The 19,558-nt window shown below is 45.3% G+C and overlaps 1 protein-coding gene across 2 annotated transcripts in view; it reads left to right on the forward strand.

The window, feature by feature from the left end:
• Positions 1–19,558, forward strand: part of GRAMD1B (GRAM domain containing 1B) — a 159,251-nt gene that overhangs the window by 34,331 nt on the left and 105,362 nt on the right. For both annotated transcript variants that reach the window (XM_063092741.1, XM_063092742.1), the window contains exon 2: positions 827–904. In XM_063092741.1, the coding sequence (XP_062948811.1) occupies positions 827–904 (78 nt within the window). The remainder of the gene's footprint in view (positions 1–826; positions 905–19,558) is intronic.

Consider the following 19,558-nt stretch of genomic DNA (forward strand, 5'->3'; position numbering starts at 1 on the left):
AGCATGGAGTTGGTAATAATTATTAGCTAATAAAAATGATTTTTTCATGAGGTGTTTGAACAGCTTTTCTTTTCCTGGAGTAGGATGAAAAGCAGTTTTGTTCCACATTACGTAATGTGTGGCCTCTTAAAAGAGCTCCTTGAAATGAAGCTCTGTAATCATCTTGCCTACAGGGCTTTAAGGAGTGGAGGGATTCCACCCTTTATTCCCTCTTTTGTTTCTCACCCTCCCCAGCCTTCCCTGAAGGCAGAGACGCAGACCCAATGGCCCCTGACCCCATCAAGCCTTTTGCCTTACTGGAGTTCCTCCTTCCCCCACACCCCTCTCAAATCCTTTCCCCCAAGTCCGCACCGGTTCCTTGAGAGTCTGTGGTGGGTTGAGGAACAATGGGATTACTATCCTGTAAGAAAGATTTTATTTTATTTTATTTTATTGGCAGCTGGCCGGTAAGGAGATCCAAACCCTTGACCTTGGCGTTACAACACTGCACTAGAACCAACTGAGCCAACTGGCCGGCCCCATGTCAGGAAGATTAAGGGACCCAGGTAGAGAGGATGCTGGGGCATTTGCTCACTGAGGCATATATAGCCAGGGAAGAAAGTGGCAACAGGTCGGGATCGTCCTCCTCGAGGATTTCACCAGGCTCCTGTCATTTCTTATATCTATTGCCTGACATCGTACCCTCTGTGCTAAACTTACAGAGGGGAACTTGTATCTTGACAATGTTGTAACCTCGTTACTATGTCTAGTTGAAGTCTAAATCACCTCCCCCAGGGTTGAGAAAGAAGTTAAGCATTAACGGTTCGTATCCTGTGTCTTTCCTCAGCAGCCAACAGAGTAGCCAGCAGAGCAGCCACGACGATGATTCGGGCAGGTTCCTGAGTCCTCGCGCGCGGGAAGAAAGGTAAGATCAAATGAGGACGGAGAGCATGGGAGCAAAATCACAGGAGATGGGGTGAATGTTCAAGCAAGATTACACTTCTGCCACGTGTGAGAACTGTGTGAAACTGAACAGGAGTGGGAGATCTCGGAGACCTCTGCTTAAAGACTGATTAGAAAGATAAGCTGTCACCCAAGACACGAGAGGGAGCAGCACAGAGGGGCCAGTTCTGAAGGCCTCTGGTGTTCAGCAGGGGGAGAAATCAGCACGTGGGCTTAGGGCTTGAGTCACGTCGTATAGGTAGGTACAGTGTGGATCAGGAGGGGAAACGGGGTTTGTGCCTGAGGAAGTGGCATGGCCTGGGATGGTATGTGTGGCATCAGATGGCAACAGAACACCAGCCTTATTGGCTTGGAGCGGATTGATCGTGTTAGAGGTTAGTGGACCATGAGGTTGGATATACAGCATGCAGTGAGAATATGAAGGCTCCTAAATGCTGTGCTGAGAGTTAGAGATACAGCTGGTTAAACACTCAGGGTGTGAGGACCAGCCAGCGCCGCTTCATGCAACACCTATGGATGGCAGACAGAGAGGGAGGTTTGTTGTAGCTCGTTAAACTTCTTTGCTCCAAGAAAGTTGACTGTATTGATGTTAACTGAAAGGAGGTCTCAGTTGACCTACCACAGGGGCGCTGCTTTTAGTCTAAGTCTTTTCACCATTTTTATCTTTAAGCTGAAGGAAAAAACAGAAGGTGCTTTTACCACATTTATCAAACTATGATGGACCCTCAGCTGAGAGGGAGCAGAGAACACCACAGGAGATACAATCAAGATTTAATGTTATTTTGGATAGACCACTGGGTGGAAATGTGATGTTATGTATTTATGTTAGAAAAGATTCATTTAATGTGATATATACTTATGTTGGAAAGATTCATTTATTAAGTGTAGCATTTGCCATAGGGAGCCTAATTTGATAGAATTTCACGTGAAAAAGAACTTGGGGGTTTTATTTACCAGCCAAATATGAACCAGTAATATGACACAACCACCAAACAGTCTTTGAAAGTTTTAAATTCATTAATGGAAGGACGGTGCATGGATTTTAAAAAAAAAAAAAAAAGGAAGTCTCACTGTAGTCTGTAATAGTTTGAGCATGTCTGTTGTATTTTTTTTCTGTATGTTTCTGTTATATTTTGTCCATTTCTTTGGAAATGGATATTGACACATCAGAATCCAGAAAATAATCAGGATGATAGCTGTATCATTATAAGGGTTGGTCAGAGGAAAGGGGGTTAGCCTAAAAAAGAGAAAATTTAGGGGGAGATTTTTAGGTGAGCATTCTAAATATCTGAAAGCCTAAGAAATAAAACTAGTAGAAGGGTAGGAGTCACAGCGAGAAGGATCTCAGCTCAGGACAGGGAAGAACATTTCTGTGATCGTAGCTGTATTACAATGGAATAGGCCTTGCAAAGTACTGAACTATCCCCTCCATAGACATGTTCAAACAAAAGTAGGGGCAGAGTCAAAAGGGATTTCATTCTGAACAAGAGGTGGGACCTCTCTAATCCTTATCTCTTTAGATTTTAAAATCTGGTGTGTTCTGCCCTAGTTCTTAGCTTTGTGCCCATTGTTAACCAAAATTAATAGTTCAGCTCATCAATTTCGACCAAGCGTATATAGAGACATGGGGCCCCAAGGGGCAGAGATTGTCCTCAAGATGCTTAATCAGTTGTGATCCGGTGGCAGTTTCCTCAGTCCCTGGAGTGGCTTGCACCCTCTTTGCGAGGCTTCTGGATTTCAACAAACATCCTCTCAAAATCAGAGGGGGCTGTGGGTGTTCCCCAAAACAACTCCCTTCCCCGAACTTGCACACCAAACATCTCCAGGATTATACCATCCATTTCTGGTCATGCTGTCTTAGGTTGCCTTTCTTCTATCAGCTCTGTGATTGGCAATCCGCAGCTCACTTTATGTTATCTCAGCTGTTTGGGGCATTCCTGGGAGAGATGAGTAAGCACTGACTTGCACATACCCTAATACGTTTTTCCCAAGGCAACATGTCTCTTACTCTAGGAGGTGGCTGCTTGCTAGCTAGGGAGAGCTCTGCCTTCAATTTGCTATTTGGGACCGTACATTGATATACATTACATTCTAGCTCCTTCTCTGACCACACGCTCCCCCAACCAGATGAAAGTTTGCAAAGGTTGTCCTGTCTAATCCTCTGCCCAGAAAAACCCTATAGATTTCTTCCCTGGTCCTTTCTTCCCACTCCCAGCCCTGAGCTCTGACGGGGACGTGGGTGCTGTTTTGCGTCAGCTTACTTGGGGCAGTATGAGGAAGAGAGAGGGCTGTGGTCTGAGGCCTGCTTCCTGTAGCAATCCCTGTGGGGCCACCCCCCAAAACTTGGGACTGGCATATGTCTGCCATGGCCTTTCTGAATGAGGTTGTTCTTTTCTTCTCAGCCAGCAGCTCCTTCTCCTGGAGAGAACAAATCCCCAGAGCTCCAATTAGTCACCCAGCCTCGGCTCAGTTCTAACTCTTACACTCTGCACCAAATTCTTTCTTTAATATGTTTCCACCCAATTAATTCTCTCTGGGGCATTCAGGATGTTGGTCTGTGATGTCCTGGCCTAGGGCAAGTGGTGAGATCTGAACTCTGGGGAGGTTTTTGGAAGTGGGGGCATCTGGCCCTTACTCCTCATTCTGGGCCCCATGTGATGGACAGCGCACTGTGCAGTTAATGGCAGCATTTCCTACATGGCAAGGCCTTCCTGTAATCATCTAGTTTACTCTTTGCCATGCCCTTGGTGGGGGAGCAGGTCAGGTGGAGCAGGTATTATTATCACGTACTGAAAATGGTCAAGAATGAGGCAGGTAATATGGATCCTTTTCTGTGGCTGCTTCTAATTCTTCAGACCACGTGGTTAATTACACGATGAAAGATCATTCGTAGAGCAGCAGGCAAAAAAATTTTAACATTGATTTCTTTTGTTTTAAAGATCAAAATTATAATCCTTCAGTATGAGATGGTTTCATAAAACATTAACTTTTCTCTTTCTTGTCTTTGCATAAGGTTCAGAGTGGATATAATGTTTTGAGACAACATAGCTCCCCTGTTACTTTTAAAGCAGTGGTGAAATGCCTAAGTATGGTATGCAAATGTGAGGACTTCTGAGAGGTTTGCCTCATGCACATCAATATTCTGTCCTGAAGGAGCCCTGGAACCATGACAGGGGCATAGGTGGTGCAGAGTGACCAGTTGTTTCCTGGATAGGTGTGGCTTCAGGGAGAAGGGTTGATTATAGGAAATGAGTCTGTTTACTGGGAAATGGGGATTGTTTCAGAGTAGGAATAATCCCCCTAGGTTTCTGATGGAAAACAAAATAGATAACTTCCCCAAAGTACGTATATATGTGTGTGTAAGGGAATAGAGAACACTAGTCCATTTTCATTTTCAAGGTGAAGCCAGGGGCAAACTTAAAAAACACTAGTTCCCAGGTTCAGCCCAAACTGGACCAATTATACAGGTTTCTCAGGTCCCCAAATCTTTATTTAGTACATTTATCCAAAAGGAGCTGTTTTACTAAGGACCTTTTTATGCACACACAGTTAATTTTAACAGAACATGATTTCAGTTCACCAGGAATCCTTTCACTGGCAGGAAAGTTGAGACCTAGAACATAGGGGTGTGTGTATCCAAGTGTCAAGGCAGAGCTGGGGCATCCTGCTGTGGGACCAGAGCACGCCTCACATATCCATTCCTGCACACACACATGTGGGCCACAAACCTTGAAGAAATGTCTGCAAGCTACAGGGGAGCCTGTGAGAGCCCAGGCCACAGATGAATGGAGACCCACTGGCTGCTGGCGGACGCTGTGCTCTATTGGAAAGTGCGAATGCTTTGAAGCTGGACAGACTTAGTTTTTGAGTGCCTTCTTTGTTCCTTGTTAAATGTGCATTTTTGGAAGCAATTTACTTCGCTTTACTCAACCTTAGTTTCCTCATTTGTTAAAGTCTGTTGTCCATTGCATTTTCTTGTGAAAAATGAATGAGATAACGTGTAAAGTGCCTGGTACTTAGTAGGTGCTTAGTACATGGTAGTTGTAAGTACTCTGATGATTTTGGCTGTCATGAGATTTTACTTTCAGTTTCTTAGCAGATCTACACTCTTCTATCCTTGGAGACAGAAAGAATGTGTAGAATATTGAGCAACTGCTAATGTCAGACACAGACACTGTGGACAGATAGAGAAAGGCGTAATATTTCCCCTCAAGAGCCTTATTGTTCAATGATGAGATATACTTGCAGATAAACAAGTATAATACAGTGTAATAATTGACATATAGAATTATGTATAAGGTAATGAAACTAGAGAATTTGTTTACTAAGTGCTTACTATGTGCCTAACCGTGTGCAGTGAATCTGGCACACTTTTTAAAATATAATCCTCTCAACAGCCCTGTCAAGCAGATGCTATTGTCGCCATATTGGAGTTTAGGAAACTGAGGCTCAGTGGAGTTAAGAAACTTGCCTGAGAGTAACATAGCTACTCTGCTTGGGGCAGTGGGTGGAGGGTATCCAGAAAGACTCCACCGAGGAGGTTGTGCTTCAGCTGAGAGCTGCAGGGCAAGTAGGAGTGTCACATGGACAGCATTCCCGGGCAAGGGAACAGGATGTACACAGCATGGAGGCGTCAGAAAGCAAGGCATGTTCAGGAGCTGCAAATACTTCAGTACTGCTGCAGCGTCACATCCCAGGCAAAGGGAAGGGGGTAGCCAGTGAGAGGCCAGGGATGATTTTCGGACAGGTAGGCAGGTGCCTGATCATGCCATGTGTTGTCATGATATGGAGCGAGTGTTCTTTATTGAAGATAGGAAGCCACTGAGAGATTTTGAGAAAGGGGGTACCTAGGTGTCTTAGTTTGGGCTGCTATAACAGAATACTATAGACTGGGTGGCTTGTAAGTAACAAAAACTTATTTCTCACAGTTCTGGAGGCTGGGAAGTCTAAGATTAAGGCACCAACAGATTTGGTGTCTGGGGAGGCCATTTTCTTCATGAAAAACCATTTTCTCACTGTGTCCTCATGTGGTGACAAGGAGAACTTTGGTCTCTTCAGCCCCTTATAGGGACATTAATCCCATGTATGAGGGCTCCACCCTCATGACCTAATCACCTCCCAGAGGCCCCACCTCCAAACACCACCACATTGGAGGTTAGGATTTCAACATATGAATTTGAGGGGACATAAACATTCGGTCTATAGCACCATGTCACTCCCAGACACTCTTGTGAGAAAAATCACTTTGGTCCCATCCCAATGAGGAAGATGGATTTTAGGGACCAAGACTGGAAGCAAGTAGATAAAGAAGGAGACTGTGGTAATAGTTTACCCATTCATTTTCCTGTCGAACAAATGTTTATTGAGCACATACTACATGCCTACTCTGCAGGTGTTGGGGGTACAACTGTGAACAAGGTAACCACTGTCTCCTCACATGGTGCTTGCGTTCTAGCAAGGGGAGACAGACAATAGACAAACAAACACCCAGCAGTAATAAATGCTATGAAGAAAATGAGGAGGGGTGATAGAGGAGATGAAGGCCAGGGCCACTTGAAGTTGGGTGGGCAGGGTAGGCTTGCTGACATGGGAGCATTTAAGCTGAGACCAGATGGACCTACTTCTGAATTATGGGGGTAGACAGAAAAGGAGGAACCCATCAAGGTATTTGGGAATAGATCTGGCAGGACTCACATCTGGATCAGGGAGGTAGTCTAGTATAAATCTTGGGGTTTCTAGGTTGAGCAGCAAAAAAAGACAGTTAGTCTAGAGGTAAAGTGCCTGCCTGGGTTGTGACTATGACTCCAGCGCATGCTGTGTGACTTCAGACAAGTCACTTCACCCCTGTGCCTCACTCTCCTCCTCTAGAAAATGTGTGTAACAGCAGTTCATACCTCACAGGGTTGTTGAAGAATGAATGTGTCTTGTGTGTATGTAATGATTAGAATAAGAATAGTGCCTGGTCTGCGGCTAGTATTTTATATGTGCTTTCTATTATTTTTATTTTTTATTTTTTTGGCAGCTGGCCAGCACAGGAAGCTTACTATTATTATTATATTAAGATATTGGTAAAGGAGGAAGAATCTGGAGAGCGGGGTGATAGTGAGTTTTAGACATGTAGAGTGTAAACTACCCGGGGAGCATGCAAGTGGAGAAATACACTAGGCCATTGGCTGTACAGCTCAGGTGACAGGACTACAAGTATTTGTTTGGAAATGATTACTATGGAAGAACTCGTCAATGGAAACATAGCTGAGGCAAGAGTCTTAGGATTAGCAAAGTTTAAGCAGGAGACGAAGGAAGAATTGTAAAAAGATTAGGGCTGGCCCATGGCTCACTTGGGAGAGTGTGGTGCTGATAGCACCAGGACTGTGGGTTCGGATCCCATATAGGGATGGCCGGTTGGCTCACTTGGGAGAGCACGGTGCTGATGACACCAAGTCAAGGTTACCGGTCATCTTTAAAAAAAAAAAAAAAGAAAAATTGCCCATTGAGGCCAGGATAACTAGGAGACAGTATTATAGAAGCAAGAAAGAATAGTCACAAGGGGTAGAAAGAGATAAGGACTAAAAAGAATCCTCTGGAGTGGCAATTTGGAGGTCATTGATAACCACAGAGCAGTTTTATTCCAGGAGAAGGAGGAGAGACTGAACATGGAGATTCATTCTAGAAGTTTGCCTGGGAAGAAAAGGAATAGGGACGATACCTGGGAGAGAAGGCAGGGGTGATTGGGGAGAATTTTTTTTTTTTTTTTTTTTTTTTTTGGTGGCTGGCCGGTGCAGGGATCCAAACCCTTGACTTTGGTGTTACAACACCGAGCTCTAAGTGACTGAGCTAACCAGCCAGCTCCAATTTTTGTTTGAATATGGCAAAACATAGGCACTTTTTTATAATCTCTGAAGTGAAACTGATAGGTCAAGACTAAGAATGTTGGTACTGGCCAATGCCAAAAAAAAAAAAAAAAAAAAGACTGAGAACTTTAGAAGAGGATAAATTCATTCATTCATTCACTTGATCATTCAGCAAACATGGATCAATTATGAACTGTGTCTTGTGGAGTTTCCAGTCTTGTTGAGAAGAGACTATTAACCCAATTGAGAAAATGCAAACGTGGAGCTTGGATATGGGCATTGAAGGAAGGAAACATAGTTCCATGGGAAAGAATATCAAAGAAATCGGACCTAGCCAGAGGGCTTGGGAGCAAAGGTGTAATGCCTGGGCTAAGATTAGAAGGATGAATTGGAAGCAGTGAGATGAAACAGATGAGATGATATTGATGAGTTGAGGCAGGAGCTTGGTTGGTCCTTGACTATTTTAAGAGCATCAGGAAGCCACTGAAGGTCTTTAAGAATGGAGGTGACAGGATCAAATTTACATGTGGAAAAAATAAATAAAAAGAAAGAATACATAAAAAAGAAACAGATTTGCACGTGTAAAGATTGTTCTCATTGCAATGTGAAGAAAGGACGGAGGCAGCCCTGGTGGACACAGGGAGACCATCTGAGGAGTTAGGAGGCTATTACAGCAACCCAGTCTAAGGATATCGGTAGCTTGGACTTAGGATGGTGGTAGTGACAAAAAGTAGATGAATTTGAAATACGTTTAGGAGATAAAATGTCCAGGGCTGAGTGATACATTGGATATACATGGGTGTGAGAGAAGAGAAGTCTTCAGAGCTGAGTCCTAGGATTCCAACTTATTCATCTCAGGAGTGCCACCTATTGAACCCTAAGGCAGCAAGCTTTCAGAGGCAAGGAAAGATGGATCCAGATCACAGGTGAAAGGATTGTCCTTGTAGAGGAGATAGTAATGGGTGTGGATGCAGGTAAGTTCATAGGTGATGTGGTATGAAGGTGAGGTTAGTAGAAACAGGGTCTGTTTTCTCTGTAGAACAGGAAATGAGATCATCCAAGATCAAGGAAGGTGGAATGGAAGTAATCTGAAGTTTGCATTTAATTAATTTGGGGATTTTTTTGTACCACTTTTTCTCCAACTGCCTTAAAAGATGTTCACATCATCACGTACCCTCTTTGAGTTACTTATCTGTCTCCCCACTAGCCCAGGAGACCCTGGAAGACAGAAACTTTCTCTTGTGTGTGGCACAGAGTAGGTGCTGAGCAGTTATTTGTGGAATTCATGAAAGAACAAATGGAGAAACCAAGGCAGTGGCACGTGCGGTCAAAGGGCAAGCCTCAGGAGTTGGAGCCAGGCTAGGCTGCTGCTTCCAACTCAGGCCCAGCCACTGGAATACATAGCTTCCCATTAGGAGAGGTGTTTTCAGTTCTGCTTATCTATCCCAGAAATTGTCCCACATAGCATATTTCCAGAGCACTCTAGCTCCATCTACCTGCCTGGCCTCTGTATTCCCCATGGTCCCATGGACACTCAGATGATCCCTGGCCATGAAGAAGGAGCCAAGTAGGAAACCCTCTGGGAGCAGTGCCCGCTGGCCCTCCCCCTCCCAGCACCAGACGCTGACATCACATGCAGGTACAGCTCCATCCTGCCCATCTGAGGACAGAGGAGGAAAGGAAGCTCACCAAGTGCCCAGAGTGCTGCCAGAGGCTGAAAGATGGAGGAAGGCTCTGTGTGGAGCTGTGGCTTGGGCCGAAGGCAGAGGAGACCCTGGTAACACAGGTCCCCAGGCACTCCCACTCTGGACCCTCCACCTGCCTGTGTTTTGTATTGAACAGCAGGGCGGGGAGAGCTCGTGTGCAGGAGCCCACAGTCGGCAGCTGGGGTGGCTGCAAAGGCAGCGAGTCCACCACGCTGCTGCAGAGTGAGCCCCAGCCCTTGAGGACCCAGCTGCCATGTGGTTGGCACTCCCCTGAGCTCAGCATGGTGCAGAATCTGCGCTCTGAGACTGTCTCGTGCAGCACGGCTGTCAAACAGGCTTGTCACTACCACGTCTCCTCCCTGAGGAAGAAGCTGGCCTTTCTACGAGCCAAGTAGGTGACAGGGGGCCCCTGGAGCTTAAGTGTGGGATTGCCTGGGGCTCTTCACAGAGGCAGGAGTACTTTGGAGGTTAGCTCCCATGTTTGGAGGGATTGCACGTCCCCACCAAGTGACAGGCCCAGGAGGGTGACACGGTGATCTGTTGCAAGAGGCTGAGGGGACACAGCCGACTGGCATGTCGACTGGGAGATTTAGTCTGTGCCGCACCGTGTGCCTCCCAGGAGAGTTACTTGGCCCTTTGGGTCCTTCTACATAACTGGCCAGGGCTCTCTATTTTCCTCTTACATGGTAAATTACTTCAGTCAGTAAAAAACTTAAAGTTCCCAAGAGGAAGGTGCTGTAGGGGATGGTGTATTCTACCTGGTTGAGGGTCCCCTGGGCAGAGTGCTAGGGTCTTTGGGGTGTTGATAATTCCCTTTCACTGATAGGTGTTTGGGGATGTTGAGTGAAGTGTTTGGGGATGTCCTCTCAGATGTTCACTTCTTATATCCACTCGTTTGGGATTTTGCTGACACCAGAGCTGCTTGAGCCAGCCACCACGGAGACCTGAGCGCAAACCAGGTGTGGGCCCCTCCAGCTGGCAGAATTGGGCTGCAGGGGCTCCTTGCAGAATACGCTGTGCCTTGGCCTCTGGGACAAGCAGAGGGGAGGAGGGTTCCTGGAGAGGGAGGAGGTTCCAGCCCCCAGGATCAGAGCTAAATTCAGAAGCTCGCAGGCATTTGAGAGAGAGGACTGCACACTAAAGGGCAGTTTCTTAGTTTTGTTTTTTGGGGGTTTTTTTGTCTTTTTTTGGTGTGAGTAGAAACACTGAAGTAAGATAAAGGAAAGGTGGGACAAATGAGGTGAGGAGAGAAAAGGGAGAAGAAATAAAGGTAGAAAGAGAGGCTAAATGGATTTCAAAGGGAGGGAGGGCTCGAGGTTAAAGGTGGCTGGATCCTCTCTCTCTCTCTCTCTTCCTCCCCCCCTCTCTCCCTCACACACACACACACGCACACACGCACACATACACACACAAGCACAGGCGTAGATGCTTGTGATTATTTAGCAATCTATTGACAAGTGTTCTCTCTGTAGGGGGATTCTCATGACAAGTTTGGAGGGTGGTGAGCAGAGACTGAGGCCTTCTTCTGATTACATGACTTCTCAGATACTGTCTAGTGCTGTGCCATGCACACGGTAGGCACTCAACAGATAACAGCAGAATAAGAGACCCTCTGGTCCTGTGATATGGTGCTGGTGGCAAGGATGAGATTCTCTCATGAATGGCTGCCTGGAACTAAGGAACGCTTTGAAGACAGGAAGACCTTAGTGTAGATTCTGGCTCTACCACTTACTGGCTGGGGTGCTTTTGTAAACTCAGTTTATCCTCTCTGACACTGTTTCTCTCCTGAAAAATGAAGATAATGATACTTACTTTGTGAGGGTGTGGGGCTTAAAATGAGGTAAAATAGAAAAAGCACTTAGCACTGTGTCTGGTACATAGTAAGCACTCAGTAAGTGCAAACTGCTGTCAGCAAAGATTAGGCTTGGCCTTAGCCTGTAAGGTGCGTGGACGGTAAGTTTTGAGCTCTTAGAGAACTGGGAGGTTTGAGAATTAAGTTAAGGTAAGCCACAAAGGAGTCAGTTAGAGGTGCCATTTCAAGACTTGTTAGTTGCCAGGGGTAGTCAGTCAGGTAAGCTCTCGTCCTTGCTCTCCCAGTGAGCTGAGCTGCAGCTGCCTTAAGAGTGGGCGGAGGAGCCCAAAGCGTCCCAACCCGCAGGCAGCCAGTTGCGACTCCGTATGGAGTGTGGGTCCCAATGGTGCTAAGCCCATTCCAGCCGATCAGGAAAAGGGCCCCGTCTCAGAAGAGGCTCACTTTGACCGAATGCCGCGGTGGTCATACCGCTTTGTACATAACTCCAAAAGGGTCCCAGATGTTCTTGTTCTTCAAATCCCAGGAAGAATGTTGTTCACAGTGGCGTGGTGCGGGAAAGAACACGAGTGGAGAGGTAGACCTGAGTTCTGCCTCCCTCCCTGTCAATGACTCGCCACCCAAACCTCCGTCAGCCTCAGTTTTCTTATTTGGGAGCTGTCATGTCGCAGAGGCCACTTCTGACCACCCCGTCCCAGTAGTGTTTCTTTTCCCCACTTGTATCTCCATCCTGGCTTACTTTCCATCTTAGCACTAACCTTGTGTTATAAATGTATTTATTTGTTGATTTGGTCCTTGTCTGTCTCCCCAACTAGTCCCTAAATTTCATGAGAGCAAAAACCATCTTTGGTTTATTTAGTTATGTACCCAACACATAGCACAGTTCCTGACACACGATAGGTACTCGGTAAATGATTGTTACATGAGTAAGTGAACCAGTGAAGAACTATCTAAGGGTTTTTGTAACTGTCCCATTCTGTGATCATGGGATTCTGTGACTGCTGCCCAAATTGAGGGCCGAAGACTAGCTCTCATACATCTATTAATCTTTTTGAACTTCTTATGGTTATGGAAATGGTTTGATCTGTGACCATCCCTTGTATGTTTCCCTTTTTCTTATCCACATGCTTAGGGGATCACGTGGTCTTGTGAAAAAAGGCACATATGGCCTTTGGAGAAAAGAGAGTAGAACCATTTTTAGATCTGGGCTAAGCTCTGACTTTCGAGAGCAGACCAGAGAAGCTCCTGTTCCCCTCCCCCCCATCCCTGCCCCTTTCTCCCGAGTTTCCAGCTTAGCGCTCCTCTTGGCAGTCCTGACTGCTTCTGCTGCTGTCAGCAGAACTGTCTGCAGGTGTAACCATCACCTGCTCTATATTTCTCCCACTCCAGCATTTCTTCTTTTCTGCCTGAGAAAAGGAGGTTGTTAATTATAGCTCAGCAAACTGCTCTATCTCAGCTGATGCCATAGTCGGGATTTAAGTTTGGACAACTGGCAGGAGGGATGGTAAATTTCATTCCTCAGCTTCCCTGCTTCCTGCTGGGAGAAATCCTGTCCTCCTACCAGCCATGGTGAAGAAGGAATGTGAGTGGGTGACAGCCTGGGAGCTCAAGTCAAATACTCCAGCCTCAGGCTTGTCCTGCCCTGTCCTGCATTCTTGGCCTCCTGCTTACTCCGCGGTTGAGATGAAGTCAGGGGACAAAACCCCCGGATTTTCCTCTCTACCACTCACTGATTAATAATGTAAGCTCAGAGCAGCTTTTTGCAGAGGCCACTCCTTGCTTGCTCGCCTAGGTATTGAAGAAATCATGTACCAGAGGCTGACAGTCCAGCTTGGTAGAAAACCCCTATCAATAAAAATTTTTTGAACATATACCACCAATATATATTATAAATTATATATGTGTACTTCTGTACTAAATATTTTGTATATAATATGAAACAAATTTTTAAAAGATGAAATAAAAATATAAATACAAGTTCTAATATTTTCTTCCTGCACGGCCATGGTTAAGCGTTCATGTCCTGAGAATAAGCAACCTATTTGGGAGACCATGGTCCTAAGGCAGTGGTCCTCAGCCTCAGTGTTGCAGAGTTGCAGTCAAAGCTTATTCAGTTTGCAGATTCCCGGGCCGCTCTTAAATTCTGAGTCATGCGGACTGGGGTAGGCCTAGAAATTTGCACAATTAACACATGATCCAAGTGATTCTGACCTAGTCTTGGACTAAACTTTAAGAAACATGTCCTTAGCCCGGAAGCCTACTGTGATCCTTCTCTAGCTAGTTTCAAGCACACAGTTTAATAAGGGTGGGGCACGAAAGGGCCTTTTATACCTAGTTGGGGACACAGCTTCTGTTTTCCCTTCTTTGTCTTCTGCATAGCCCAAGAATCATCATTCTGCAGCAAGGAGAAAGGCGGGTGGAGTGAGGGTGTGTGTAATTAAATTCATCATTCCATGTGTCACCGACTTCCCGGGTTTATCAATGCTTCTTTTCTGCCTATCCTCCGGCATGTGAATGACAAGCAATTAACTACTGGGCAACGTCCCTCTCTCTTTGCCATTCCTCCTTAGTCTGAAGGTGAAACATCCATTGAGATGTAGAGAAACCTGATTCAGACGGTCCAGGGAGCTGGGGGAGGAGCTGAGGGAGTGGACACTTGGTGAATGCACCCCCATCCCACTTCCCACACACAGAAGCTCCCTTGTGTCATCCTTTGTGTGAGCATGCTGGTGAGCTGGTAAATTGAATTCAGGTGTGGATTTTTGAAACTCCTAATTTATTGGTTGACTTTTGAAATTCCACGACAGATATGCTGCAGGATCCACAAAGGGGCCACTTTCACCTGCTCTTCTCCTTTCCCGCTAGAAGTGAAACAGATCTATTGCCTGAGTTTCTTTTTCTGGGTATCTTAAATGATGAGTGGATTTTCATCCGGCTGAGAGTCGTCCTTGTAAATAAGGATATAGAACGTAGACCTACAGACGGGGCCGTTAAGCAGGGACTTCAGGGGTCAAATAGTCTGTACTGCTTCCTAATCCATGAATTTCTTTTTCAATACCTACATCAAGTGGTTATCTGCCTCTCTGTAACTTCCATAATGGGAAATTTGCTAAGGAAAAATTGGGGTCTCCTACAGCAAAGAAACCCATGATTATAGGAAACACTCACCAATCTACACATGTGAACAGTAAATCCAAGATGACGCAGAATGTCTGTCTACAAGTTAGTTTGTGGAAGAAAATATTCAAGTCTAAGGTATTGTTATTAATAATAATAGCTATTTTGAGGGTTTATTATGTACTCAACACCATGCTTTACACATGTTATCTTCTTTAATCATAATAGTAACCCTGTAAGGAGAGTTACTATTATACTCATTATCTAGGTGAGGCTTACATTGTCCACTGTTAAAGCTTGTTAGTGGTAGAGCTGGGATTTGACCCCAGAGCTCAAGTTCTTACTTGAAACACTATGACTTCCCCTCGAGTAAAGAGATGTGACTATCAGGGCACGTGGGACCTTGTGCAGAAGCTGCTTTTCTGTGGATATGATGGATCTTTCTTTACAGATTCCTGGAGTTGAAGCTACATATGTGGAGATGTGTGAGCAAGTCTATTAATCAAGGTTATCTCTTGGAAAGCTTCAAAACTAGACAGAACAAGAAAAAAAATTTACCAAGAGAGAACAGACCCCAACAATTCTCAGTGATCCAGTTAAATATGCAGACCAAATAGGTTTTGTTCTATTTTGTTTTTGCAGCTGGCCAGTACAGGGATCCAAACCCTTGACTTTGGTGTTTTAACACCCAAATAGGTTTTTTAAAAAATCTTTTAAAGTATGTTTTCTGTGCTGTTTTTAAATTTTTTTTTTGGTAGCTGACCAGTAAGGGGATCCAAACCCTTAACCTTGGTGTTACAAGGCCGGGCCCTAACCTTAGGATTTTAATTAAAGAATTATATATAGGAATGTTCTAGTACATCTCTTTGTTTGGCAACATCTCTTTCTGATGCTTTCTTTTGGTGTCACTGTAATGCCCATGCAGCAGAACAGAACTGTTGTTACTCTTTCCTCTGAAATTACGAGGTGAAGCCGACATAGGTATTTGCATGAGCTGGAGAAGTCCTCCACCTTTCTTCTCTTTCTCCAGTGGGCTCACCAGCACTGCCAGTAAACCACTTTCATCTACCAGGAGTCCCTGAGGCGGCTGCTGCTTACTGGACTGTCAGGGATCTCTGAGTGTAGTCTGTCTACTGCCTTATTCTATTTTTCTCTTGGCTTCAGCAGTAGTCACTAGAGAGTCTCCCCAGTGGCCTGCTTCCAATGATGTTCCAATGGTGTTTGGACACCCCCACATCTTCCATCCTAAGTCTTCTCCCAGCACCTGCCTCCCCAGTCTGCAGGAGAGTGTTTTGGTGGAAAGATGTAAACGTGCAGCTCCCACTCACTATGCACCATAGAAAGGTCAGGCCATGTTATTGGCCGCTTCCTCCTCTCCCCTCCCTACTGACCCCCTGCTCAGTTAATCCGGTGACTTCTCATATATTTTCACTCTGAAGTCCTTTGCAACCTGGTGTAGGACTTTTGTGAATATTGGTACAGGCACAGGAGTAAACCCCCAGGACAAGGAGTGGCAGCCTCATGCATGATAAGGCTTATGAACCTCTCCTTTTTTTTTTTTTTGGCAGCTGGTCTGTATGGGGATCCGAACCTTTGACAGATCCTTTCCATTTCTGAATCACTTGCACAACTTTGTCATCTGAAAGTACAGTGCAGGGGCCAGCTGCTGGCTGGAGGCAGTGTGATTGTGCCTGGAGCTGGTAGGTAAGGGAGGGCGCTGCATAACCAGTGCTGGCTTTGCATTGGCACCAAGAGCAGAGGACCTAGAGAATTGGGGAAGTCCGTGAACCACCCATTGTACCCAAGCCCCTGGGAGCCCCTGAGATAGTAGTTATAATACAGGCAACGCTACTTTGGTTAACATTTATTGAATGTGCCTATTAGGTGCCAGTCAGTGTGCTCTCATGTCAATTGCACCGTCTTTCTGTGAAATAGTATTATTATGACTTCCCTTTTATGAATAAGAAAACTGAGGCTCAGAGTGGTTTCAGAACTTACATATTAAATAATGGGCCAGAATGTGAACCCAGCAATTCAACTCTAGATTTTAATCACTATGCATGCTGTCCTGTCCAGCTCTAGAGGCTGAGGTTGAGATAATATCGCTTATATTCCTGTTGCCTGTGGGGGTCTCAGGAGTTGGTATGGGGTTGGTATGGTCTCAGGAGCTAAGGAAGCGCATCTCCCCGCTGCCTGTCTTGTTTTAGCACTGACTCCAGCAAGGCCCTCAGTCATGCACTTCCCCAAGCAAGTCCTGCAAGGGGGCTGATGGCCTGGCACTCCCCCTTTACCCAGCCTCTTTTCCTGCTAGCTGAGGGTGCAACACTACAGGTGACTGGCCCCTAAGGCTCAGCTATTTCCTTTTCTCCTAGAGCCTGAACTTTGGTTCAAACCACCAGCATCCCTTCCTCCTTGTCTGGACTGTGTCAGACGCTCATGCCCTTGCACACAGCCCCGGACTCCTCCAGAGAGCAGATTAGCTTTGCAAAACCAATTCAGACCTGACCTTTGCAGTGGTAGCTCCCCTCTCTCCAGTTCCCCTCGCGCAGGCAGCATCTCTCCTCCCATAGCACGCTCTGTGCTGACGCCTTGGTTAGATCCTCTCACAGACACCCCCACTTTGAGTCTTTAATTGCTCAGTCTCCTTTTTCCTCCCACTCCCAACCCCATCAGTTGCCCTGACTTTCTTTATGACCTTTCATTCTCTTTTTTATTTTCGCTAGACTCATTGTTTTTGGTGACGTTTTTCTCCCAGCTCCCCCACAAGCCCGGCTTGATGTCCAGTACCATTTAGTATTCCCTCACAGTGTCTCCTGCGGTATTTCCTTAGTGCCTGGCAGTCTTTTCCTTACTCTAGTGACTGTCTCTCACCCCTCTGTTTTGATGTCTTTCTTCTCTTAAAACAGCGGATGGTTTGCTGTCCAGTCTACTTCTACCATCAACTCTGTGGGACACTTAAAATTTCATGCCCTGGGGTGAGAGGTCACATGGATTAGGGAAGACAGATGGTAAAATACTAAATAAAAACCAAACACCTAACATGTTAAGTAGTATTGCTGTGTGTCAGATGCAATTCTAAGCCTTTTATGTATGTTATCTCAGTGAACCTTCATAACAGACTCTGAGGTGGGTGGTGTTGTTGTCCCTGACTTACAGATGAGGAAATGGGGGCACAGAGAGCTAAGTAACTTGCCTAAGGTCACACTGATGGTGAGTGGTCAGAATTCAAACCTAAGCTCTTCCGCATGTCCACCTGCCTCTCTGAAGAGTTGATGTTATAACAAGTGAAAGATGAAATATCACTTCAGCAGACACACACACTCATGGGAACACACACCCTGCGCTCTTTTTCCTTCTCTCTCTCCTCTTTGTCCCCTCCCTTCCTTTTTCTTTCTTTCTTCCCTTTTCCAGAAAAACTGTCATCTTCTCTAAGCAGGGAGTGACCTCTCAAGGTCTTCCTTATTTGAAGTCCCCTATAATTCAGTGAATCTCTTCCTGTTATATTTTGTTTTTTTGGCTGGCTGTTCAGTATGGGGATCCGAACCCTTGGCTTTGGTATTATCAGCACTATGCTCTAGCCGAATCCACTAACTGGCCAGCCTAGTCTCTTCCTGTTTTATCCACATCTTTTCAGTTTACAGTCGGCACCCAGACTCTAGAGAAAAGGGATTTCACCTTTTTGGCAAAGACGTCTGATCCATATTTGTAGTCTCAGGACAGGCAGAGAGATTGAGTTTCACACCCTTTAAGCAATGCAAACACAGTTGCATCACTGCCTGGTACTCAGAGAACTGCAAATCTCAGAGTACACTGGGGGTATGTTTATCTGACCAGGGATTGAAACAGCCTTACTTGGGTTCCTTACAGCCCCACCTATTGAGAGGCAGCTGCCAAGGTGGCTCTTTCTAAAGAAGCAGGTGTAGTGCCAGTGTCAGAGCTGTCCGTGAGGAACCTGGACACCCGTACTTCCCACAACCCTTTTATCCACTTCCCTGCCAAAATGCACTTCAACAACTCTTTTTTCCAAAGTATCTGGGTTTTTCGTTGTTTTTTCTTTCCTTAACTTGGTGCATAAGTAGAGTACAAGGGTATTTCAAAAAGTTCAAGGAAAGATTTGTATTATCTTTTAATTCTATTTTTCCATGAACATTTTGAAATACTGTCATACAGTGATTAAGAAGTTAGAAAGTAATACCTAGGGTGAAGTAACTAGTGCAAATAATATCCCCGGAGAGAGAATATTATAAAGAGACATTTCTTCACTTCTTTTCACTAAATATCAGGCAAAATGAAATGAGCTGACATTGCAAAGGAGGAAGCTTCTGTTCTGTCGTATAAAAGGCAAATACATGGAATGGAGAAGTTATTTATCTTATAAAGAGTTATTTAGATCAAGTCCTTTCTGGTAAGCAGCAGAGGTGTGGATTCAGTGGCTTCTTAATTAGACAACCTACATCAGGTTTTTTTTTTTTTTTTTTTTCTTTTTCCCTTTCATTCATTTTTTCTGTCTTTCTTTGGAAACTTTCCTTGGACTCTTGGACATATTCCTTTCCTCCTCTCATTAAAGCCTAGTATTGTTCTCTACTTCCCGCCCTGCTCCATCTTATAGGTTGTCTGCTCTGTACAGCTCTCTCTCTGCTGCTTTGAGTTCAGGACATATGAATTGCTTTGTTATATGTATACAGATGCTTCTGGCTGAGCAGCTCTGCTAAACACTGTGTGCACGTGTTCGCCATCCAGGGCTCTGTGACAGTTGTTTAAGAGCTGAGTAGATAAATGTTTCTGGTGATTTGGGAGACTGGATGGACTCCCATTAACATGGGTCCAATTTCTGTGTGATTTTGATGAAATGGAACATCCTCCTTCATGGGTACCAGCCTTCTGCTCTCCATCTGTTTGTACATTTGACTGTTAGCCCAGGAACAAAGAGGACCGCAGGCCACAGCAATAGCCAGAAGGAACATTACAGACCTCTGAGCAGAGAAGACAACGTGCAGAATGGCACGGCCCCCACACCTTGGGTTTTTGGTGGTGGCGTGATGGATTACCTCCACTGCAGAGCTAGCAAAGCCTCTTATCCTTTTCAAGTTGATTGCATCCACGCCATAGTCTGGGGCTTATAGAAACCAGGC

This window comes from Cynocephalus volans, chromosome 4 (genome assembly GCF_027409185.1).
Source record: "Cynocephalus volans isolate mCynVol1 chromosome 4, mCynVol1.pri, whole genome shotgun sequence".
Taxonomy (NCBI): domain Eukaryota; kingdom Metazoa; phylum Chordata; class Mammalia; order Dermoptera; family Cynocephalidae; genus Cynocephalus; species Cynocephalus volans.